The 26,094-nt window shown below is 33.7% G+C and overlaps 1 protein-coding gene across 1 annotated transcript; it reads right to left on the minus strand.

Annotated features, from left to right (window-relative positions):
- Positions 1-2,603: 2,603 nt before the first annotated feature.
- On the minus strand, positions 2,604-25,772 carry LOC123673805 (tyrosine 3-monooxygenase). Its single transcript, XM_045608492.1, has 7 exons — positions 25,490-25,772; positions 14,860-14,971; positions 14,145-14,219; positions 9,958-10,444; positions 6,578-6,910; positions 4,922-5,048; positions 2,604-3,387 (listed from the first exon to the last, which is right to left on the minus strand). The coding sequence occupies exons 1-7, from the start codon at positions 25,556-25,558 to the stop codon at positions 2,983-2,985; spliced, it is 1,608 nt and encodes a 535-aa protein (XP_045464448.1). The 5' UTR covers positions 25,559-25,772; the 3' UTR covers positions 2,604-2,982.
- Positions 25,773-26,094: the final 322 nt, after the last annotated feature.

Raw genomic sequence — 26,094 nt, forward strand, 5'->3', positions numbered from 1 at the left:
ATTGAACATTTTCCATTTACGAATGAATCCACATGATGAATGAGCATGTGCGAATCCTAATTGTTTTATATTTATTTGAATATTTTTTTGTCATTTAGATGTTTCAATTTGTTCCTTACAGTGGCGAAGCTAGGGGGCCCAAGTACCCCCTAAATGTTTGCTTTTCCCTCCTCAAATATCGTATGAGCAAAAATTACAACATGAATTTAACGTAAACGAGATGAATCAAAAAAATTGGCCCCCCTTTAAAAATCCTGCCCTCTCCATGGCACCCTATTGTTGAAAGCTGGCTTCGCCACTGGCTCCTTATAAACTTACTTATTAGGATTACAATATTTATTTATTGTAATGTAATGTGTTATATCTTATTGTTAAATATTGCTATACATTCCTTTCCGTTTCTTCTGATTGTGATATATTGATAACTTCAATCGTTATCTTTTTTTGGAGTTAGGTAAACCGTTATCATTGATTTTGTATTTGAACATATTTATGATCAATATTCAATATACTTATCATTAAATATATAGGTAAATATATGGACTCCAATGATTCCGTAGTTATAATGGTTTTTTGTCATATCATAACTTTGATTTATGTGTCGATATTTCAATGTTTATGAAGTTACCAGAACTGTTTCTATTAATTGAAGTTCCATCTATTTATAACTAAACAGGAACTCCTTAATGTGACTGAAAATTTCACGTAATACTGTGATGGTGTAATTTATCATATGTTAAATAAGTTTAAACTGAAAATTGAATGGCCATAATTTGAGTGTAAGATATAAAATTTTTGATGAGAATTCATTTTATGTGAATTAATGTGAGAATTATTAATGAAAAATTTTTTAAATTAAAAGTTCAACTTTTGTGAAAATTTGATATTTTTTCCCTTCCTGTCTTCTATTGATTCTGAAAAGAATATTCGATATTGAATCTCGATAGATTCCCTACAAATTGAACATTAATAAAATAACAAAGTCTTAAAAAATTGATCTGATCGAAATTTTTTACTTCTTCATAATACCGGAAATGCTGGTCAGCCAGGCTGTGAGACATTGATCGAAACAAATGATAATCCGAGGGAGCAACATCTGGAGAATACGTTGCGTGAGGTAGGACTTTCCATTTCAACGTTTCCAAGTATGTCTTGACTGTTGACCACTTTCGCAACATGGGGTCGAGCATTGTCATGCAGTAAAATCACTTTATCGTGTCTCTCGTTGTATTGTGGTCGTTTTTCTGTCAATGCTCGGTTCTAACGCGTTGATTGCGCTTGATAACGATCGCCTGTGATTGTTTCAGTCGATTTCAAAATTTCATAATGCACTAAGCCGATCTGGTCCCACAAAATACTGATCATGACCTTGGAACCGTGAATATTCGGTTTGGCCATCGACGTGGAAGCATGCCCATGATTTTCTGCCCTGGGATTATCGTAATGAGCTCATTTGTCTCCAGTCCTAATGCGATGCAGAAATCCCTTCCGTCTTTGTTCTGCTAGCAGTTCACAATCAAACAAACGTCGTTCAACATCTCTCTCTGTTTGAAATTACTTGTTGTGTCACTCCCAATGATCCTGCCAATTCTTGTTGAGTTTGACACGAGTCTTGATCAAGTAATGCCTACAATTCTTCGTTCTTCGAAAACCTTCTCTCTTCCTCCGCCATGCTGGTCTTTGACGTCTAAATCACCGTTCTTGAAGCGTTGATTTCACTCTCGGCACGTTCTTTCACTAATAGCAGCCTCACTATAGGCATTTGAGAGCATTCGATGAGCCTCGGCCGCAGATTTTTTCATATTAAAGGAGAAAATCAAAACCTTCCACAAATGACGAGAATTTGGCTCGTAAGCTGACATGTTCAATTGAGAATAACTTCATTATGCAGACAGAAATCGATTAATGTTTCGTTGGCGTTATGTTCACAAATAACTTAGATTATTGTATGACATCTACGATCTATTTATTTCGACTACCATCAACTGCTACAGCCATCAATTGCAAAAACGCGGAAGTAAAGTTGTACACCTAATATTTCGGGCAATGAAAGTAACCAAATCGACAAATACTATTTCATATGACGATTAACTAGCATACAGGAATCTATTCGAAAGGACTGGTAAGATAATAAATTCTCTGCTGTCCCTGCCTGATAATGAATTTCTGGTAACTTGGAATAATAGAAATATCCTGCCCTATTCAAGTTTGAATATTCTTTATCCAAAAAGAAGAAATCAGCTACACATCGAACTAAAGCCGAGTCAATATACTCATTTCATGTCCTTAATCCACCTACGCATCACACTAGGTATATTCAATCATCAAAAAAATATGATAAGAAGTTACAGCTGCAGCCAATGAAAGTAACCAAATTGGCATGCGGTGGAACGTGGAATATATTAGCCAATAGAAACAACCGAGTCTACACATTCTGGTTCCAGAGATGATTTACCAGGTTTCAATTGTTTGTACTGTTAAGCAATAAATACCCTGGATCCTAATGCATTGCAGGAAACTTGGACAAACCTTTTGTAATCAAATTGTTTTGAATTTGCATATGCTATAAGGAGCAAATTTAGTAAAAAATTGAAAAACATAAATCTTCAGAATAAACTTTATTGGTTAAATAGGCTAATAAATTATAATCGCAGTTTCATTGCAAGATATTAAGTTACAAACATATAGTTCTCACTATATACATCAATAACGTGCAAACTATCCTCATAATAAATAATATACTGCGCTAATTGCTCTTCGCATCGAAGAAAACAACACAGTTTCAAGTGCATTTGGATACAACAATGTGATAATATTCATATTTTATTTCTTCTCTAAATATATCTCTTGATACGTCGTTGGACGCTACTTTTATAAAGGGTCACGTCTTCAATTCTCTAGAGATACTAATTATAAAGATTATAACATTGATGATGCGATCTCACATTAACTACTTGCATCCGTTTCTTTGTACAGATCAATTCACTGAAGTGATGGCGCCTTCAATCTGTTCAAAGCGTTGGATAAATGAAGTACCTCCGTGTTGAGCTGGTGGACGAGAGACTCAAGTTTGTCCACTGAGTCCAAGACTTCCACTCTTCCTGTGTAGGCGTTCAGTCTAACTTCAAATGGTCTGGACATTGTTGATACCCAGCGCCTGAACTTGTCTTTCATGTCATCGAAGCTTTCAGCCACGTAGTAGATCGGTTGGTATTCTTGGTCCTGGTAGGGTTGCACTGCTGTGGCTGCTGGTTCAAATGGTCTCAGTTCTGGTTTGTCGCTGAGGGCGTGTAGAAGTTCGCCGTATGCACTCAAGAGGCCGGCACCGTAAGCCTTAACGTTGCCGTTCTCCTTGCAAAGACCGAATTCTACTGTGAACCAGTATACCTAGAAAAGGAAGGCGATTTAAGATAGATGGTTTTGGAGATTATTGCAATTTTTATTCATTCATTATTTCTCCGTAATTATATGGTAATTTTTCTCATGACTCTTCTCATTTCAATCGAAATTGATGGTTTACTAATGGAAATATTGAAAACCCAAGGTATTGGTTTTCTCATCTTGGAACTTTTAACTTCTGTAACTTTTGGAGTAATAAAAAAGATATTTGATCAATAAACATCTCATCTGACTTTTACATTCGTTACTCATGAGAAATAGTTCACGTTTCAAATAATGTAGGAGTCAAATTAAAATAATAGTATATTGTGCAACAAGTGGGGAAAGTTCAACTTTTCTCGCGAGTGTGGAAGTTTGTGGCACGAGCCTGAAAGGCGAGTGCCGCAAACACACGAGCGAAAAATAGACTTTCTCCACATGTTGCACACTATACTTTTCCTACAACTGCACAAATGTCAATAATTCAAGCAATGGACTTGATTCAAATCAAAATGGCATTCGTTGACAGTATGTGCTAATTTATTGCGCTAATTTATTGCGTTTCCATAGAAATGACTCAAAAGCCCAATTTCATTGGTCTACCAAGTGAGGTGTGGGCAAAGTGCAGTGAGAAATAATATTTCAAACAGTATGAGCAATACATAGTTTTGAAATTGAGTAAGCTATGAAGAATACGCTACTTTCCATAGCAGTTGTAGGAAAACATTTTTCCATCGTTTTTCGGAAATTAATCATTAGAAACATCAAAACATAAGAACTTGTTGCATTATATTAATGGAAAAATTTTTTATCGCATTTATTTTCTTTACTCCAGAATCCTTTTTATGTAGGTTCAAAAGATTTCACAAAAAGTGCACGTTTAAATTAGATGGTTATGGTATTCACTCATGAGTGTCAAATCTGAATACGTTTTTTATTTGGAATAAAGTTCATCCTCATTTCACAAATCTGTAACATCTCAACTTCCATTTATTATTTTTTTTGCACGGAGAAATTTTTTTCTGTATTATTCTTCAATATCATTGTATTTTTCCTGAAATGAAATAATGAAAAGACTTTATTCTTAACAACTCGAAATTGCGAGTATTGACTGTATTATATACCTTTGTGAGATCTTTCAGATCCTTAAAGCAGCCTGTATTGGAGGCTGAAAATAATAACAATAGGAACAATTTTTGCCAATTCCATCCGTTAAACTTGTTTGTTGATTAAAAAAAACTTGTTTTTTCCTATTGAAAAAATGAAAATTTATAAGGAAAAACTCTATACGAAAATTTAACAATATATTAGTAGCCGTCAAACTACTTTTCGATATAATTTGCTCAAAGCCATAGTATTTCAAGGAACAAAGTTCTAAGGCGATATTCGCTCTGTGAGTTAATTCTTCATTTCAATAGATTTAATACCTTCATTCGAATATTGAAATGAGATGAAACTGAATCAAAGTCGATGCAATATTTCCATTCGTTCCATCTGTGTCGAGATGATTAGAATAAAGCGATTTTCTCGAGGCCGTACTTACCGTAGACAATTTCTCGATTTCTTTATCTGAAGCTCCAAGGGAGGCTAGACCGATCTCTTGGGAGAACTGTGCGAAGCTTGGATCAGCCAAGAGTGGCATGTGTCCCAGGAGTTCGTGAATGCAATCTCTGAAATTAAAAATAAAAGATACTTAACTGAATAAAAGGAATTGATGAAGAAAAAATAACGAGTCAGTGGAAATTTAGGAATTGTTCTTATTTGACTCATTTTACCGCAAGGATATTACCAATAATTCATCAGTTTTTACGGAATCCTAACTCATCTTAAGGCACTATCCAATAGTTTTTGGTGCAGCGCTCTCTAAACAGTCACCGACAATATGAAGTAAAGCATCCCACGTTTTCAATTAATCTGGAATAATTTTACTAAAAGTCTCCAATGGAGAATGACCTATCGATTGATAGAACGAAGTCATCGTCGAGTAGAATACCCTAAAAGTGATACTCTGGTGCAAGCGATATTCAATTACCATGCCATCAAAGCGAGTTAAACTCAATAACGGCAATAGACGGCTAATAGCTTCAGTCACCCTTCTTGCGATCATTAACACTTTCAGAAAGCTTTTTCTAGCTTTGATTTATTTTATCTCACATCCAATTGTTAGTGAGAACTAAAAACATTTTTGATGCTCAAGTCATTTGAACATTACATATCCTCTACTTCATTTTCATTGTTTCAAGCTTTGCCTCATCCATTTTGGATCTCCCAATATAATATCTTCGTCGATCACATTGACGAGGATAAAAAGAATGATTAAATCCTTCATTCAAATGCAATTTAAGCCCCACTCTTGACTCGCAAATCTGATCAATTGCAGTCTCAGATGGAAACAGTGGAATACGAAATCTTTTCAGAGTCGTAGAAATATAAATTCTTTTTTGAAAGCTCCTTTTCTGAACAGATTATTCTAACGTTGTTGCAACTATCCATCAATAAGGTATTTGTCCAACGCTTTCTACTCTAACTAAAGCAGAAAATTTTTTCATTCCAAAAATGATCATAATCTGTTTTAGGGTGAAAAACATCTTATCTCCAATAACAAGATTGTCGATCCCAAATTATATTTGGAGACCATTCTGAACAATTTTGGTCTTGTGTCTGTCTTTCGGTCGATGTCTCTGAAATTTGTTGTAAGAGGCTAAACTTTAACTTTTGTTATTTCAGAGTTTTAGAATATGCAGGATTGCAGGATTTTCCTAAATTGGAGGTACATAGAAACGGAAATTACAGATTACTCGGATCATTTTAAGAAAAGAAGGCCGCTAACGCTTTTTTTTTCGAGAATGTTTGATTTTTTTTCCATAGAACCTCCCCTTCACAAGATATATAACTTAAATTTGGCAGTGATTATTCAATTTTTTGGTGGGCCACTGCTTGTTTAGAGAAATGTGAAAAGAAAATTTGACCAGTACTACAGTATTTGATTTCTTACAGTTTTGTCGTTTATGGGATTTTTTTAATTATTCTAGGAATCTCTTAGAAAGAGTTGTTCGAAAATAAAGTACAGTGGAGTACCAATTTTTTGAGGTCTGATGACTAGTGCTTCGCCCATTGACAGAGTTTGCCCATTTCATTGAATTTTATAAGTTGCTTCATTTTACTTTTATTTTTCATTGTCAGATGAGGAAAAACTTACGGTTCTGGTGTGTGGTAAGGTGAGTTAACGTGTCTGACGTATTGTGTGCTTTGGAAAATTCTGAAAGCGAGAGAAGCCAAGAAATCCCTGGCTGTGAGTAGTCCAGCAGCAGGTCTAAGGGTGAATCCAGTGTTGCGACACATGAAATCGGACATTTCCTGAAGTTGTGGAATCTTGTCAGGAGCAAAGATGCCTTCGTCCATCAGTTTTTTGAAAACTCGACGGTACTCGACGCAAGCGTGTTTTTGCATCAGTTCCTGCACTGTGTTGAATACGGAATTCCAAGTTTTGATTTCTGTGGGTACGTATTCGATGTATGGAATTGGATCACCGCTGCGAAAAAAATAGAGAAACTTAAAAGAAAATCTTAATTGTATAGGGTCTCTTTTTTCGAGGTATATAACTTTAAGTTGGCAATACTGTTCAAGATGGCGACCGATTTAGCAGCTGTCAAGTGATTTATTCTCAGTTTGGTTTGGCAATTCATCATGAATTGACTCACGCCTGAACAACGCTTGCAAATAGTGCAATTTTATTTCGAAAATAATGGTTCTGTGCGGAATACGTATCGCGCACTACGTCCAATTTATCGTCGACAAAATCTGGAGTGCCGCATTTGGAGTGAAGCTAATCCTCAAGGGTATGTCGAAACACCGTTACATCCAGAAAAACTGACTGTTTGGTGCGCTTTATGGGCTGGTGGAATCATTGGTCCGTACTTCTTCAAAAACGATGATGGCCAGAACGTTACAGTATATGGTGATCGGTATAGAGCCATGATTACTAATTTTTTCATTCCTGAATTGAACAACCATGATTTCCAGGAGCTGTGGTTCCAACAAGACGGCGCAACATGTCACACAGCTCGTGCCACAATCGATTTATTGAAAGACACGTTTGGTGACCGCCTAATTTCACGTTTTGGACGAATTGGCCTCCAAGATCTTGTGATTTAACACCGTTAGACTACTTTCTGTAGGGCTATGTAAAGTCATTGGTCTATGCGGATAAGCCACAAACCCTTGACCATTTGGAAGACAACATTCGCCGTGTTATTGCCGATATACGGCCACAAATGTTGGAAAAAGTCATCGAAAATTGGACGTCCCGATTGGACTACATCCGAGCCAGCCGTGGCGGTCATATGCCAGAAATCATATTTGAAATGTAATGCCACAAATTTATCTTGCGGATAAATAAAATTCATGTCAATCGAATAGTCCATCGTTGTTTTATTGCAATTTAAAGTTCTATAGCTCTAAAAAAACACCCTTATGATCCAAAGATCATAATTTGCAAGAAAGATGAGTATAAGTTTGTTACTTCAACCTTAGTAGTTTTTAAAAGATGTGTTTCACAACGTTTATGGTTTTTCATTACCAAAGTTAATATTTGTATTTGGACATATTACGGATTATTCTCAACACTGAAAATGAAGAATTTTTAATCCTTACTTTTCAGATAACAATTATAGTTTCCATCTCAGATTATTATTAATTCATTAAACGTCCACAGATGTCGCGAAACACAGGTATTTTCGATTTTTCTTATCAATGGTTTTAAGATTTGTGAGAATGATTTTCCGATGTTGATGAATGATTTCTCTCTCGATATAATTTTCATTTTATAACTTTCTAAAAGTTTATTTACGTTTCCGACTAAGTGAAAACTCAGTTTCCGAGTTATTTCCAAAAATCTGGTGATTTGAACTTCCTTTTAAGTACAGTTAAATAACGTGATTTTGCTTCCTTATTGTGTATGAAAGAACCATCGTTGAAGACACTAAATTAGGAGATCGGAGCCCCTCAGTGAAAGGACTTCGATGCGGGAATCCTGTCCGCTGGCCAGTTAGATTTCGGAAAATCGTACGAATCCTCAAGCATCAGCCTGAAGACTTCAAGGTAGGAGTTACTTTTATTGATGATTGATAATTTGAATCGAAATCGAAAGTGCCTCCGAACTAGCGAATTTTACAGTCCACTCAATCCTCAACAGATAGGGATTTGAATATTGAATGATCAATACATCAATAATAACGATGTACCCAACTGAATCATTTGAATTCAAAAAAATGTTTGTTCAGAAAAGATAACAGATACATACTGTGCACCCGTATATCTCGAATGCATTATACTTCTGCAAAATCTAGTTTTTGTTCCAACCTTCAACTAGTTACTTTGACCTGCTCATTCATGTGGCACAAATCGCCTTCTATCATCAATGAGTTCGAATCGAATACATTGTTTGTGCAATAATCGAACAGTTCAATCACGTATTTTTCAATTAGTACAAAGCCAATGTCAACTATACAACTTTTTCTCCTAGATAAGTGTGAGTGGTAAGTCCAGGTGCAACACTTGAGTTAAGAAGCTACAAATTAGGTTTATATCTTCATTTTCATCGATCTTTTGCAATCGAAGAGGACATTTCATTGGAATATCGAGATATCTTGTTATTTATGTCAATTATGAGAGAGTAGTGATATTTATCTCGATTATTTCAGGTCACATATTTGAATGTTGTCTAATTGCAACAAGAAAACGTAGAGTAGAAGAGAATTATTTCTGATTTATGAAGTATTTGATTTCACTTGAATGAGCAAACTTGAATGTAAAAAAAACATTAAGCAGCCTTGTAATTCGAATTATAATTATTATAAAGGAACGTTTCGTGAAATTTCGCAGATAATTTATTGGAACTAATTATATTCTGATATGATCATTTTTTGTGATAAAGTAGAACCAATCATTCAGAACCCTATGTGTTGACCAATCTAAATGGTATCTCCGAATGAAAGCATCTTTGACATTTTTGAAAACATTCATTCGAAACGATTCGTAAAAAATAAAGAGAAAATTAAATGATCTCAACATCATCAAATTCACGTTTTCTGGTATCCTCTTCGAATTCAGCTGTATTTTGGAAGGGGTTTGAATGCATTGAACTCTCACATGTAATCAACCTACAATATTTTGCAATTTTAGTAAAATAACCATTTTCGATGAAAAACTCTAACAAAACAGACACGATAACTGTAGAAAAAAGAAAGTTTTAGGGTAAAACTAAATCTCGATCTAATCATTTCTACACTGTTGATTCGATCAGAGAGGCATGTTTTATTTAATTCAACATGGCAATGTAATGATGTAAGAAGAATCGCAAGAAAATTTTTATTATCTGATTATACCGACTTACACCTAGATGCATTCATTAAAATTTAATGCCGTCATTAAATAACCTGCAGTAGATGCCTATTGGCTATCTGCACCATTTAATGGAGGATTAAAATTTTAATAGTGCATTAAATTTTAATGGGTGTAATTTGAGTTTCGTGTAGTTTTGCTCCGCTTCTAACTAACAAAGAACACCCAAATACTCACTATTTGAAGGAGAAAGCAATCTCAGCAATTTCCTTTCTGCGTTCACGGTACTCCTTGTCGGCAAATCCTGGATGGTTCATATCCAAATCTGGTTCATACTTGGTCATCAGATGGTTGCAATTGTCTAGTTCACTGGCGTGTCTTGGAAACCATGGTGTCTTTGATGTGATGTTATCGTCACCGACCAAGGTGCAATGCTCCAGAACAGAAGACTGACGGAGAGACTTCAAGATTTGGAGCAAGTTAACCCTGGACATCTCGATTTTGATCAGGGCATCCAGCTGAGCACCCTCGTTCTTGTTAGGGCGGGTTTCCAAGTGACAAACAGAGCCATTGAACTTCTCGACTGTCTTGAGGATACGGCCGAGTGAGCTCATTCCTTCTTTCAAACGTAGGACCAAGATGGACTTTTGCGGGTAATTTTCAGATTCAGGATTCTCGCTGAGAGCATTCTGAAGGAACACTTCTTCTTCTGTAAGTCCAGAATCTGAAGGAATCGAAAAAATAAGAATTATTAGTATTTATGAGGATAAATCACTAGAACTGATTAGTATTAGTGTTTGGTTAATGAGTTTAGAGCTCTGTGAACAAATTCACTATATTACTACCCTTTGTGTACAAATATTTGTTGATCGTCGAATACCTTGAATTTAAAAGATTTATTTTTAATTCGTATAAGATTACTGTTCGCCAAAAAAATCTTATCATTCTCTCTATTATTAATTTTCTTTGATTCTCAGAAAAATTAATTTTTGTTATATTTGGGTTTTGATTGCTGAGTTGGAAAACTGTTCTAGTTTTTATTGAGTTGTATTCATACTACATAGAAGAAAGTTGTATGTTAATATTATTCTTGTATATATGGCACTACTTGGGATATATGTGAATATCTTCCAGATTTGTTAGGCAGGTGTGGGTTAACAAGCAGAGTATCTCCAAATCCTGATACTAGTCTCCAAACACAAAGTTCAGTTTCTTTTTTTTTTCATAAATTCAGATGATTATACAAAATGTTATCACTGCAACAAGTTTCGTGTTTCATGAACACCCTCAAAGTGATCGCAAAGTAGTAACCTCATGTAATACGAATCAATTGATCAAAATCCTGTACTCAAAGGTTTTGGATTGATTTATTTGAGAATACACATTTCTACACCTTTCCTATCGAAGAAGAAAATCAGAGGTCAATTTTGAAAAATGGAACATGTACCTATTTCAGAATAAGAAGGTATCCAGAAAAAAATTGGATTTGAGAAAAGTTGATTTAATTTGAGAAAAACGAAATTTAAATTCAGATTAGAAGTTCGAATTCAGAAAAATGAAGTTGTAACTGAGAATAGATAATTGAAATTGAGACAAAGCAAATTAAACTTGCTGATTGTCAGTTAAATTTCAGATAATGTAATATGTAATTCAGAACAGAACCGAATGTGAGGTACCTGTACAATATGCACATGTATTATTTTATTTATTCTGGAGTACAGCAAATCTGAATTACAATTTCATATTTCTGAATTCCAATTCAGCAAATCCCGATTCCAATGTATATTTTCTGAACTCAATTTTTCCTTTTCTGAATTATATATTGCGATTCTAGAATACAAATCACCCTTTTTTGAATACGAAGTTCTTTTTCTGAATTTCGAATTCCCAATTCTGAATAATACTCCCAATACTGAATTGCAATTTTCATCTTCTAAAATTAAATTTCCTTTTTTCAATTACATTTAACGATTTCTGAATTACAATCGAAAAAGGTGTGGTACAAAATTTTGAACATAACAGCATTCTGAATGAAAAAAAAAGTTCCATGAATTCTTGAAGGAAAACGCACACTTCATTAGGGAAAATGGCCTGTCAAATTGGCTCAATTTTTGATGCGCTATAGTTCAAGACATTCCAAGCAAAAAGTTCCAAAAATTTAGTCAATTTCATAGGATTTCTCTAATAAAGTGTGTGGTATCCTTTCTGAAAGTACTTCCCATTAATAGAAATAGTAGGAATAAGTTTCGTGGAATCCAGTAGAACTAGAAATAGATAAATTACCGTCAGATCAAGTCACATCCCCATTTCAATTGCAGCACACGTCCCCAGATATAAAAGTGTCCACCCTGAAATTTCATAAAATCCGACAACTATATTTCTAGGGCTCAACGCGAAGCAGTAACTTTTTTGATAAATGGGGGATGAAAATTGACTCGAGGAAGCTTGAAAGCCGAAGGAAATGGCCCTGCCATCTTTGTACGACTCCGAGCGTTCCTCTTGTTACGGTGCTCTTAACACAATTACGGTGAATTTCGCATAATGCACCACTCTGAACGCAACCATCTGAAATTATCTACACGTTTCAAGTTCGCAAGAACCATGTCAAGTTTCACGCTACAAGGTTTATATGAATATGTTTCCCAATATAATATTGAACTTGAATAATTTGTTATTTATCTCTCGTTAATTTATCTTAATTGTATTTCATTCGAATTCCAATCCAGTGGAAAACTATGCGTGATTATCATAATACCTTGCATACTTCCTTGAAGAACCGATTTTGATTAGATCGTTACTTTTTATTAAATAAAATGACACAATCTAATTACACGCTTGTCTGATTTGGAGCTTGCTGAACAAGATGAGAGAATTCTTGAATTCAAGGGTATTTTCTTTGAATCCGTAAAAAGATGTGTTTTAATTCAATTGTTCCACATCAATAGAACACAAGGTTGCTAGATTCACTTCTGTCAAGTTGATCAAAACGATGGAGGATCAATTGAATCAATAAATACATAAACCAGATTTAACCTATTCATAACCCATTTAATCTTTCAAGAATATTTCTATATCAAAATGGAAAACTCTCTATTCAGTCTAAAAATCCAGTTTTTTGAGAAAAAAATTCAATGGCAAATGAAGCATCTACTCTAATTCTTCTTTCAGTAATTAAATTAATATTTCATGTATTGTAAAAAAACTCAAAATGTTTGAATCGTTTCTGAAAATGTATCAAGAATGACTGTAATATTCTTCTGATACATGTCGATTATCACGTAGACACTTCATTTGCTAGTGATATGAAGGGATCGTAAGTCCTTGGAATATTGTAATTGAGTTGCATTCTAGTAAAAGCGAATAGAAGAAATCAGTTTTGAATAACTTCTCAGGACAAAATATATCTGAAACAATATTTTTTCATGCCTGTTACGTATTTGATATACATGGTGTTTTGAAATTCGGTATCAAGATTTCAGGTCATTATAAGACTTTTTCTTCCATAAAAAAAAATCATTCTTACCGTACTATAGAGCGTTGAAGTTTCATAATTTTTTTTAAATGTAGGTACACATATGTTCATATAAAAAGTCCTATTTTGACCTGAAAGATACGCCTCTGAAATCTTGATATCGAATTTTGAATCACCCTGTATATTCGAAAATCAAATGAATTGAATTCTAATTAATGATATCGGTCCGAATGAATGAGGTTTACGATATTAAGTTCATTCCAACAATTTGGAAATATGAATATCCATTTTGCTCATTTGACTAGCTTTCAAAAAGGTTGTTTTGAGTTTTAGAAAACTAAGTTACGAACCTATTGATTGTTTAGCATATAATTGTACGTAATTTAAATCAAGGATTTGCAGAAAAAACTCTTAATGAGGATACTTGAGATTTCATTGAGCGAACGTATGTTTATTAAGAACGTAAACAGATGTTGAGGAGGTATTTTTAGAACGATAACTTTAAATTTTTTATAATTACAATTGTTATTATAATTATAGTGGTATTATTGAATTAATATTAATTTGGAAAGGAATTTTGAATTATTTACTGATACCTTTATTTCCTTATTCATCTACCTTTCACATACTTAATTATTTTTCTGTTTACTCATTGACCTTCTTCAATGCAGTCGCAGTTTACATCAAAAAGGGACCTGTATTACTTCAAATAACTATATGATAAAATTCAATTCATTTGAGCCCGATTATGCATGAATCAACTTGAGCTCGTTATATCTGAGTAATATGAATATCACTCTAACTGAACACATGCTTTCAAGTATAGGATTGCATCGTTGGTTACTAGGTTTTGGCAGTAATGAGAAAATCTTGGCAAGCCAAGCTGAATGATGATGTTCAACTATTAACTACAATAAAAAGCCTTTCACAAAGCATTCCTTCTCAAGCTTACCGTCTTTTATCGCTTGTGTTGTTTCTTCTTTGGTTGGAATGTCTTCGTGTTGAACTTCAGGCTCCATACTAGAATCTATAAAATAACATTCACATGCAACATCGAACATGCTCCAATCAGGGTGAAAAGCTCAAGAATTGTTAAAAAAAGATTAGGTAATATTCTGTAGTTCTTCATGCATTCCTGAGTGAAATCCAGAGGACAAAAAATTGAAACAGACTGTATTGAGCTTTTCAGAGTATTTTGCAGATAAGACTTTGATGAATTCAAGGGATGCTATGTTTTTAAAACTACGACACTGTTGAAGTAAGACATCCAACATTTAAGATTTGCATCTTGTGTTGTAGAACCAAAATCAACAAAAATGTATGAAGCAATAAAATATTCATAAAATTTCAGAAATTAAAAGCCTAGACGACGTTAAACTTTAGATATAAACCAAAAGGTTTATGCTTTTTCTCGTAAACTGAATTGCTTCATTTTCAGTGCAATATCAGAATATTGGGATATTTTTCACCGTTAATTATATAGTTCGTTTCTATTTTCCTGCTGTTTCTTTTTTTTGATATCGTTTCAATAATGAATATGTTCTTTCACTAATCTCAAAATTTGAAGTGACAACTCCGGAAGATAAGCCGAAAAGTGAAGAAAAAGATAGTGATAGAGACAAATTGAGCCATTTCGTTCTGTACATTGGAATTTTTTTTATACTCACCATTAGATCTGAGCCTGGCTTCGTCCAACACCGTCTGTTTGGTTTGCTTAACCACCAGAGTCTCGAATCTTGCATCGTCGACTAAAGAACGTCTTCTTGCCGGATAACCGTTCTGAAAAGATGAAGAAGTTCAATTTCGATTGTCTTGAACAGTAGGAAATGCCGCAGAGGAGGAAATTGCCTAACGAGGAAACTTCAGAGGAATTCCTTTCGGGTAAGAACGACAACGGAATTGAAGAATTAGGATTCTAGGAAATCTTTCAATACGTCATCAGAGCTTCCTCATAATTTCAGGCCCGGATTAGCCATAAGGATCGTAATGGAAAAATTTTGAAATATTCAAAATGTCGATATTTCCTTGCATTTTCATAATACACTGCGCAAAAACATTAACGCACATTCTGAAAATCTCAATTTCAATGAAAGTTAACTCTACATTGACTTTATAACTAATTTTTTATGTTCTCTCGGGAAGGTTTTGAACGAAACTAGACACATTAAATGGAAGAAAAATTCAGGATTTCACCGAATCTTATTTGAAAGAAGAGAAATAAACAATTTTCAAAATACTGGAATGCTGATAAGTTATTTCATACTTGGTATTTCCACCCCTTGCGTTAATTACAGCTCGGCAACGACGATTCATACTCAGAATGAGTGATCTTAAAATGTTCTGATCTAATCCTTCCCAGATTTCTCTGAGTTGGGTTCCTAAGTCATTAAGAATAGCTGTATGATTTTTTGAACTTCTCAGCCTTCTATTGAGGTTGTCCCAAACCTGCTCAATCGGATTGAGATCTGGACTTCTTGCTGGCCATTCCATTCGAGAGACTTCAACCTCTTCAAGGTACTCCTGAACGATGCGCGCACGATAGGGTCTGGCATTATCCTCCATAAAAATGAAATTTTCAACAATGTATGGGGCAAATGGCGCTAGATGCTTTTCAAGAATTTTCCTTATATACCTTTCAGCATTCATAGCTCCATTATCAACGACCACTAGGTCTGTGCGAGCAGTCAAAGATATTCCACCCCATACCATAATCGATCCTCCCCCGAAACCAGTAGTATTCAGGAAATTGCACTGAGCATATCTTTCATGTGGACGTCTATATACAAGGGAACGTCAATCACAATGGTAGAGGCAGAATCTAGACTCATCTGTAAAGAGAACTCTTTCCCAATCAGCCTATTCCCAATGGATATGCTCTTTCGCAAAATCCAAACAAGCCCTTCTATGGGCTGGGGTAAGAGCTGGGCCTCTTGCCGCGACACGAGGCCTTGAATCATATTCTCTGAGGCGATTTTTTATTGTCTGAGTGCTAATTTGCACCTCATGAGTTTGATCAAGCTGATTTTGAAGGAGGCGAGCGGTTGCAAACCGTTGTCCCAACGAAGAAACTCTCAAGTAACGTTCTTGAATGGCAGTTGTTACCCGTGGTCTACCCTGTCCTGGTCTTCGGACATTCATACCTGTCTCCCTGAATCGCTGCAACATTCTGGACACACTTGTATGGGAAACTCCAAACCTTTCTGCAATTCTTGTGTATGTCCACCATTCTTCTCGCAAAACTACCGCTTGGGCACATCCCTCTTGGGTCAAATTGCGTGTTTCGCGTTGCATAGCGATCGAGTGTAGAAAATCAAACGGAAGAAAAACTATTGATCACTAGAATTGATCGAGAACAACTGATTTCAGAATGGAAGCAATACATTCAAAATCTGATAATCTCATCTTTTTTTTATTCCTGCTGGGAAAAACATCTGTATTGAAAAAAAACGTTGAAAGTGGATAACATATGCATGCATAATTCTGATAAAAATAATTATCATTGAGAACATCTTCAGTTGTAGAGATTTGAGATTTCCATAATGTGCGTTAATTTTTTTGCGCAGTGTATGAACGAATATTCTCGATTTTCATCAGATCACCATAACTTCCACATTCTTGAGACACAAACATTCTGGAGTGAAATTCTTCTTAAAATTTTAGGGTTTTACTGAAACAAGTCTTTCGGAAACTGGGTAATAATGAGAAAAATTTATAGAATCTGTGTTAGAACTGATAAACATAATACGAATTTACGCTACTGTGCGAATATAATATATTCCAAACTGACACATGAGAAGCAGTTTTGAAATATTCAATATTTACATTACATTAGCGAGATCAAGATCGAATTGAGCAATCAATTAGTTCGATAGGACCTTGAATATCTCTTCAAGGCTGGTGAAAGCGGAAATACACCAGAGCTTGAACTTCTCATTCCTCTCGTTACCTTAACTAGGTATCAATTAGTTATTTATTTGATGTATAAATTTCATTCAACATCGCCCTCAAATCAATTTGCCTTTATCAATTACGATTTTCATGAGAATTTCGATATCGTAAAATTAATTAGAAGTTGTTGTACCTTCATGCAAGGTTATGAGGCTACATATCGCAATCGATAATCCAAAAGGATTAAATCTGCAAATCAAATTTACCAATAATAATAAATACATATTTTCAATCGTAAATGTTGTCTGTTGATCAGAAGTAAATAAATGGAATAAACTAAGGATTTAAGATTATCATCATTTTCATTATTTATAGCTGAGCTGATTCCAAAAATGTATCACATGTTGATTCCAATTGGTACAGGGTGGACAAAAATACAATAGTTTTGTGTGTGCTCATAAAGTAAAGCGTAACATGCTTTTCTCTAATTCTGTGGTTTTTCCGTTCAATCTTCCACATCTTGTAGAACAAAATCGTGCGAGAATATATCAGAAACGCACAGTTTTCATGGTTATATTTTATTATTCTATGTTGGTACTCCGAACTTTCCGCCACGGCTTTATCTGTCAATTCATCAATTTCCCTTAAAGAAATCAGTTCTGCCAACCAACATTTTTTAATGCAAAAATCACTAAAATATATTTATGGAAATATTTCATTAATTTCAATGAAAATGCAATGAATTAGAGAAAATAATGTATAATACTCGCACAGAAGGCTCATTCTACCACTCGTTCATTCCAAAACTCGCCACTTCGTGGCTCGTTTTTGAATTTTGAACTCGTGGAAGAATATCAATGCCTTCTGCACTTGTATTATAAATAACTATATTAGTTGAATTAACAATATTATCGAAAATACTTATTGTCTAGCGGCGATGAACAAATAATGACATTTCACAAAAAACAAGACAAGAAATAATTTCTTTCATATTCTGTCTGCTAGACCACAAGTACCAAATATGTTTGGAAACAGCTCATTTTTATTAATCTAAAAATGTAACAAACTACAGGGTGTTACATTCAAACCAATTGCCGCTAGACAATAAGTATTTTTGATAATATTGTTAATTTGGCTAATGAATTCGAATCAATCATTTCAGCTAGAGTAATCGAAAAATTGAGACAAAATAGGGGTGTTCCATTTGAAAAATTGACGCTGACGTCATTACTCGAAAGAAATCTACCCTGTATATTGGATTATCATTTTAAAATACTGTAAATTGAAATAAAAAGTCGACGTGTTTCAGGATTATTTCTTAAAATGGTCTGTTTAGCTAAAAATGAATTTGTTCCATAGTTTACGGACACAGTGTATAAACTATACGATTATATCTCAAAAAAAAGTTTTCTCCATTTCATTCATTCTCGAATTTGAAGGATCAACGTGGCTTAGCAAAAAACTGACATATTCAGGACGTTTCCCGATTTAATTCAAGAAAATAAAATAGATTTTTTTCTATAATACCCACGTTTAAAACTGAATTTTTTCAAACTTTCTGAGTTGAAGTTTTCAAATGATATATATTCTGAAAACAGGGTTAAAAACATTATCGTGTCGAATAATTCCAACCATTAATTATTGAAAGTGATAAACCAAATATTTCGAATTGCATGATTTAATAACAAACGATAAAAGATAAATTTCAACAAAATGGCGGAAATTCGCAGTAGTTTACTCGATATTAAATCAATTTTTTCAATTGTGTGTACCACGCCACTGCATGTTAATCATCAAGGATCAGGCGCTAATTACAATTTTTTTCCTGTGAAACAATGGTTGGGAATGACAATGTCCTTGAAATCTGAGGGGAGAGTGTCCACTTAACTGGACAGGACGTATTGTGTGACGGAATGAATTTCGAACAAGGCCATTTTACAATTACTTGCTGCCCCAGGCGTACAATCATTTGCTGACCGTGATTCGATTCAATTCTAATAAAACATATATAACAATAATTGTGATCGTAAACTTTACAAATTATCGGACAGGAATAATCACTCCTGTAATACATCATTTCTGGTATATCCTGCAAAATTTGCAGATTATTCATGTGGAAATTTTGTACCCGTTTTCATCTAGTACAAGGGTTCGTTCAGTTCCGTCTATATTTTCCAAAATTACTCATCATACATAAACATAAATACACATATTTTCTCTTATAACACAAAATATGAATGGAGAAATGGAATCAAAACTAAATTTAGTTTAAATCTTGTTTTTCAAATACTTTTTGCACGACAGATCTCCTGTTAGTTACTGTGTTTGTTGCTGCATCGATAAATTATTTTTACTGGTTGCTAAGATCAACTGGACAACAAGATAATCACATTCCGTTCAGCGAACAGTAAGTGAGAATGATTCAATATTCATTGAAATAATGAAATAATTCACAAACAATTTCAATGTAATTCGTCGAACAAAATAAGCAAGCAATACTTTTTTATTGATTTGACTGCCTTTTCCCTGAATCCATTGTTTGAAAGTCTTGTATGTATGTATTGTATGTAATCTTGTATCTTAACGAAGTTTCGATTTCTTGGTAATATCTGCAGAGCAGCTGATTTCCCAGGGTTTTTGAATTTGTTTTTCTTCAGAAGATTCGGTATCGTTCATTTTGGAATTATATTATAACTAAATTCAGTTAATTATTGATACTTGGACAATTCACAATCAATAAGCTTTCATCACCAAGACAACGCCTTCTATTTAGGGATTCACGGCTTGACTTGATTTTCAAGCTACTTGACTTGATATTCAAGCTATTTGGTTTGAGCTTGACTCGAAATAAACCCAAGTTCAAGTCAAGTAGTAGGTTTTCAATGTCAAATAAAGTGTTTATTTATTATTTACTTTGCTTAACATTGAAAAACTACTACTTGACTTGAACTTGAGTTGATTTCAAGTCAAACTCAAGTCGAGTAGCTTGAATGTCAAGTCAAACTGTGAATTCCTACTTCTATTATATTCCGACACAGCATTGACATTAAAACCACGAATGACTCTCTTAATTTTTTAGATAATTATTCTGTAGTTGAATTGATAAGTATGTATTGTTTTATTAAATTATGAATGAATATTAAGACCACTACTTTACCATCAAATTCAACATCCTCAATACAAATCTGTCTAAACTATCTTTCAAAGTTCCTTCTTGAAAGTATCAACTGAATTTACCTGAATTCTACATAATGCTTTCTTAAAATGTCATTTATTACTTCAGGGAAAAACATTTTTGAGATCATCATAAATTCCTTGGAAAAGTCAAAAATGATTCTAGCTTTCCAGCATTGAATGATATTGGAAATAATAGAGATTTAGTTGTATCCGATATAAATTATTTTTTCAAAACATAAAATAGGAGTGGAGAATCAAAAAAAAATCATTTAGAGACGTTATAGAAAAGCTATGTCATCATAATATGTGGGTATATATCGTCAATATCAGGAAAATGAAAGTTTTTATTCAGATGCGAAAGTATGTGCTCTCCTATTAATTTTTCCATACTGAATCTTCCAATGTTTGGAAGACGAGCTTGAGCTCCAATGACAATAAATAAGTGAATAATGATCGAGAGTGATGATAATGCATAATTTTCAGACCTTGGAATCACTAGATCGTTTGTTATAGATCATCGAACACGCTCCTGGTGATTCTTTTGATCATTAAAAGAAGTGATTTCATTACGAAAGGAGATTTTTTTATAGTGAGGATTCGCTGGGAGGAGTTCGAAATGATCTAGAATCTTCTCGTTAAAAGACCTTGGTTGCGTCAATTTCAATTAGACTGTGAGGCTTTTTTCTTTATTGTTATTCGAAGATTCCGATGATGGCAAATAATTATATTTTGTGGTCATGGATGTTGCCACCTTTATTATCACTTTGCTAAATCTCCGACAATTAATAGATTTGGAAGATGGAAATAGTTGTGGTTTTTTTCTTCTCACTTGGTTTTCCGGATACTTATTATTTTACAATTAATTTGCATGAAGTCATTAGCGTATAAATGAATTGTTCTGTGAATACGGAATATCCTTTCTCAGAATTGATTGGCGTCGTCCCAATTTTCCAAAATCAGATCTTGTGGTTATTCTGTTGTTAGAGATTTTGTTATTCTCATTCATTATTTATAATAATGAATCGTTTGAGTAGATCGAAGCAAAGTTTCTAGCTTTTGGATTTTGTATAATGAAAAAATTTGACGTTACACATATGCCGTTCAAAGTAGCTATAAAGACTGCAATTCGTTACAGATTGTGAACGTCAAATTTCAAAGTTTTGAAAGGGGAAAAATAATTTATTTTTATACAATAAGGAAATTGAGCGATTTAATTTTGATAGAGAATTATCACAGATTTCATTTCGAAACGATTATATTACTATATTTTCTCCCTTTTATTGAATGAATATAAATTTTCATGTCCATTTATTTTGTTCAGATAATGAAAAAAAATTTAAACTCCAAATAAGTCTATACCAAAAAAAAAATTGAACGGTATCGAAAACTATACCATCAATTCATTCGTATGCCTTAGTTTCCTGTCATCCTTTCATAACATTTTACACAGTTTCCTTATACGCTCTAGTAAAATCCTAGAAAAAGAGTTCAGCTTGAGGTGAGTTTTATTTATTTTTCGTGTTCCCCCAATGTATACACATCATCAATCTCTCGAAAGCAACAACCACAACCAGAATGTCGTTGAAAATAATTAATGGTACAGAAATTACGTATTAGTCTCTTGATTAATTAATATTTTCATGAGTGGCTTAGGGAATGACTTAAAAAAACAAATAATTTAGATTTCGATATATCGATAACATCTATAGAAGATTCTATGTTACGAATATTGGGAATGACCTTAATGCATGTGAAATGGTGTCACATCTAGTAAATAAAGCTTATGGAATTGCTCCAGCAGTTTTCTGAAAAAATTGCAGATTGCGCAATATATTGAAAAACAGTGTTTCCTCTATCTTCATCCACTCAAGATCAATATCAAATCAAGGTCCTTAAAATATTCAAGTGAATCAACGGTCCATGTCAAGGTTTACATCGACAATGTCACCAATAATCTGCATTATATATTTCTCTATCCTAGCTCCTGCATTCTCTAGCAACATATTAATGTCTATCTCTCGAATAAACTTAACATAACTTTAAACTAGATAGAATTCATGAATGTATCATTATCTTCAACAGTTTAATTAACACAATGTTGATAGCCTCAAGAGGTTCTGCCATAAAATTTGGGAACGCATAATACGAAAAGAATGTGATCGAATACGTCTCAGGGTTGCTGATGGTGAATAATTTCAACTAACTGGAAAAAAAAAGCAGTCCACTTTGAATCTGGTCTATTTTTTCTTGGATATCGAAAGGAGGAAGTTGAGTGAGAATGTTGAGAAAACAGGTTGAAATACTTCATTATGCGTTACACGCTGACCGATTTGCCTATTTTTGGTTGAGGTCACCTATTTAATGATTGGTTGATTATTAGGACTCCTGATGAGGTGAATTTTTTCAGCGAGAGTTCTCTAGGCTTATCCCTAACTCATTCAAAAACTCTAATTAAAATATTTCAATTTCGTATGGAAATCTATTAATATAGTTTCAATCAAAACATAATCATTAGCAGATATTGAATATTATCTATTCCTTATTGCAGATATTCGATTGAAGCCATTCATTAATTGGGTTATTAATAAACCGTCTTCAACTTCAACAAAATTTTCATAATTTGTAGTGGAATTCGAATGGAAAAATGTCTTCAAATTTCTATGAAAGATAATGAAATATTCTACGATCTCTATTTTTTCAGCTATTACAATCTTGAAATGAACCTTCCTAAATCGATCATCCGATACATTTATTTTGAGAAGTAACTGAAAAGCCAGAAATATGTTCTACAAGAAATCTTATGTATCTAACTTTCAAGCTTTGATGAAAATAATAAGAAACGTTAGTCATTTTTATTTTCGGATCTTGAAAACAATAATTTTACAATCAAATTGAAAAAACAAAAACCGAGAGTGACGATGCTTGCAGACTATAATTTTCTGCACTCCTTTTTTATTAGAATGGAGTCAATTTTCAACACGCAAGTTACATACAAAGAAAGAAACTTGTTGGAATATTTCCTCAAATTATTTTCAGCCGCCTTCGATATCGGAATGTATCTGAATCAATACAAGAAGTCCTAACAATATTGTTTCACTGTTGGATATCATAAGGTGGCCAATTACCTAGATTATACTCTGAGAATGAGTTAATAAGTCATTTTAACCGATAAAATTCCATCATCAAGGATATCCATCACCAACATAGGTGAATTGGAATAGTTTGGATCCGTGATCCAGTTGAAACTATTTGCAAGGTGATTGCAAACATCAGCCTTGCTTTCTGCAATGTTTGATTGACCACGTCCCTACATACTTCTCATGTACCTTCCCTAATGCATTATTTCATTTTTCCTGTTTTCATTGTTATTATTTATTCTCATTTGAGATAATTTTTCAAAGTTACATTCGAGAAATTTATCTTTATATTATGGTATAAAGTATGATATAATTTCTTTAAAATACACGATTATTCCTAACTAGATATTTATTCATCCAATATTTATCATTCTATATATCTATGGATATCAATTGATTTTTAAAACATTAAAATATTTTGGGCTTTATTTTGATTGGGAAATGATTGATTGAAATATTTCAAAATTATATTTAGTGAAATTCTATTTCAGCAACTATAATCGTGCAAAATAGTTCATGATATCAAAAGAATATAAAAAGAATTTTCACACGCGTGAGAAATTTTACACTCTCGGAAATGCAAAGAAGAAACTATTCGAGATGTATTTTTTTTTTTTAAACGAATTGCTCAATTTGAAAATGAAAATATCCTTCATTACTTATTAATGTTTCGGAAAAAACATCCAATTTTATCATTCAGGCAGTTGCAGTGACGGTAAACAAATTCAAATCAGTTGTAGGTACCCTCTTAAAAACAATTTTAGGTTTTTAGTGAGCATATTGACTATTTCATGGCATTTTTCCTGGTAATATGAGCAGAAGTGAAAAATTCGTGGCTGATAAAATAATACCAGTAACATTCGGCGAAAAACAATCTTTCGATTCAGTATAACCAATTCATTCAAAGTCATGGTCAAAATATTTCGTGAATAACTCGAATTGATTTAAAAAATTAGGTTCATTTTTGATTCATTCATTGATATGGAAATTTTGAATTATCTATCTTGAATTCATAAAAGATATGTTTTGGAGTATTATGACACTATTTTGACTTCATTTTCTTGGTGACCTATTCCAGTAATTCATTCAAAAACCTATCTAATCAAAAATTCTTATTCTCATATTAACCCATTGAATTATTTCCACACATTCCAAAATTTGATACAAAAAAGTTTTTTTTGATGAGCTTTAAACCGAAAATTCACATTATAAAAAAGCTTGAACAGCAAAATTTGATACGCTTGTCTGATGGTGGATCTTGCAAATGTATCTTGAATTTTGTAGATTCAAAATGAAAAACAAAACCCTACTTTTTTCTAATGTGAAATTCTTATACTTTATGACAAACGCTAGGTTTTCTCAATAATTTGGTTGGTCCAAACGAAAATAACCATTTTGTTATGGATGAAATTGAATGATTCAGAAATATCAACAAAATATATTATGTATGATTGAGAGTATTACTTGGTATTTGAATTTTTACACAAAAAGATTTATTGAAAAATTTATAAAAAACTATAATATTTGCGATGAGGTAATCTCTATTAAAAACACTATGCCAGAGATGATTCGCAATCCAGATGAATACTCATACCGGCCAGTTTTATTATGAAAATGAGATTAATGCTTACACTGACCTCCTTCTCAAATCCACATGATAGAAATAAAAATAATGAGATTGTTAAAATTGATGCATAAATCGTTCCTAAGTATGGAATCTTGCTAAGACCGTAATGGATTTTTATTTTAATACCTTCGGTTTCTACGGTGTGAGTTATAAAAATTAATGGGCTGGGCGTTCAAGGCGATGTGTAAAATCACGTTAGTGAGTATTTTTGCGATCAAAATTGAGGATGATGAAAATCGAGATAAAATCAAACAATAGAATTTGTTTTTGAGTCGAATTTTTTTTTTTAATTTATTTGTTATGGGAATATTCGGTGATTTCAATGCTAGGTCTAGTAAGAATTTTAAATATCTACTGTAGAATTCGTCAATTTATTGCGAAACTTTAATTAATTTTAATTTTTTTTCAATTTTAATTTTTAATTAATTTTTTTAACTTTTTTTTTTGTTGGTATATTTTGGGGCTTACCTCGATGCTGTAAGATTTCTTGATGGCGAACATCTCTCTGTTCTTCTGAGCTGCTGCGACTACGGCCATTTTTGAGCTGGAGACTTCAACAGGGGGTGCTACTCGCAAAAGATGGATCTGTGAGAAATTCAGCCTGAAATCACTATGGTTTCCACTGCTGACTACTGAAAGCGTCTTCGGAGACCGTTAAGTTGACCACGATTATCAATAACCGTTTGTCAACAGGTTCTAACACGCTGTTTGCGAGTTTTTAGCAAACCAAAGAATGATAGATGATGCTCTCGGGGCTGGAGTTTATGTAGTTGACTCCCTTCTCCGTGTTGCCTTCCCCACGCTCCTCCAGCAGCCCTTTCATTATTGCGTAAAGCCCGTCGTCACGCCTGCGTCCGCATCGGGATCCCCAAGGTTCCAGAGGGTACCTGCGGGGCCGGCCACCGTCACCTGAAGCTGGACCTTCGGAGATGGTGCCCACGCGGGTGCGTCGTTGGGGTCGTCGGCGGTGTCACAGGCGCGTGCCGAGCGACGAGGAGATCCGCCCGCCAATTTGTGTGCTGCGATCGCGCTGGACGTCGGTTTCATAGACCTGGTGCAGGTCGAAAGTACTG

This window comes from Harmonia axyridis, chromosome 2, assembly GCF_914767665.1.
Source record: "Harmonia axyridis chromosome 2, icHarAxyr1.1, whole genome shotgun sequence".
Lineage (NCBI taxonomy): Eukaryota > Metazoa > Arthropoda > Insecta > Coleoptera > Coccinellidae > Harmonia > Harmonia axyridis.

Bases quoted from the DNA above. Each gene is read 5' to 3' on its own strand.
- LOC123673805 (XM_045608492.1), bottom strand. From the start codon at position 25,558: ATGGCCGTAGTCGCAGCAGCTCAGAAGAACAGAGAGATGTTCGCCATC. The intron at 14,972-25,489 runs GTAAGCCCCAAA...TCATCTTTTCAG, and splicing joins AGAAATCTTACAGCATCGAG to AACGGTTATCCGGCAAGAAG. The intron at 14,220-14,859 runs GTGAGTATAAAA...GTTATTTTATAG, and splicing joins AGCCAGGCTCAGATCTAATG to ATTCTAGTATGGAGCCTGAA.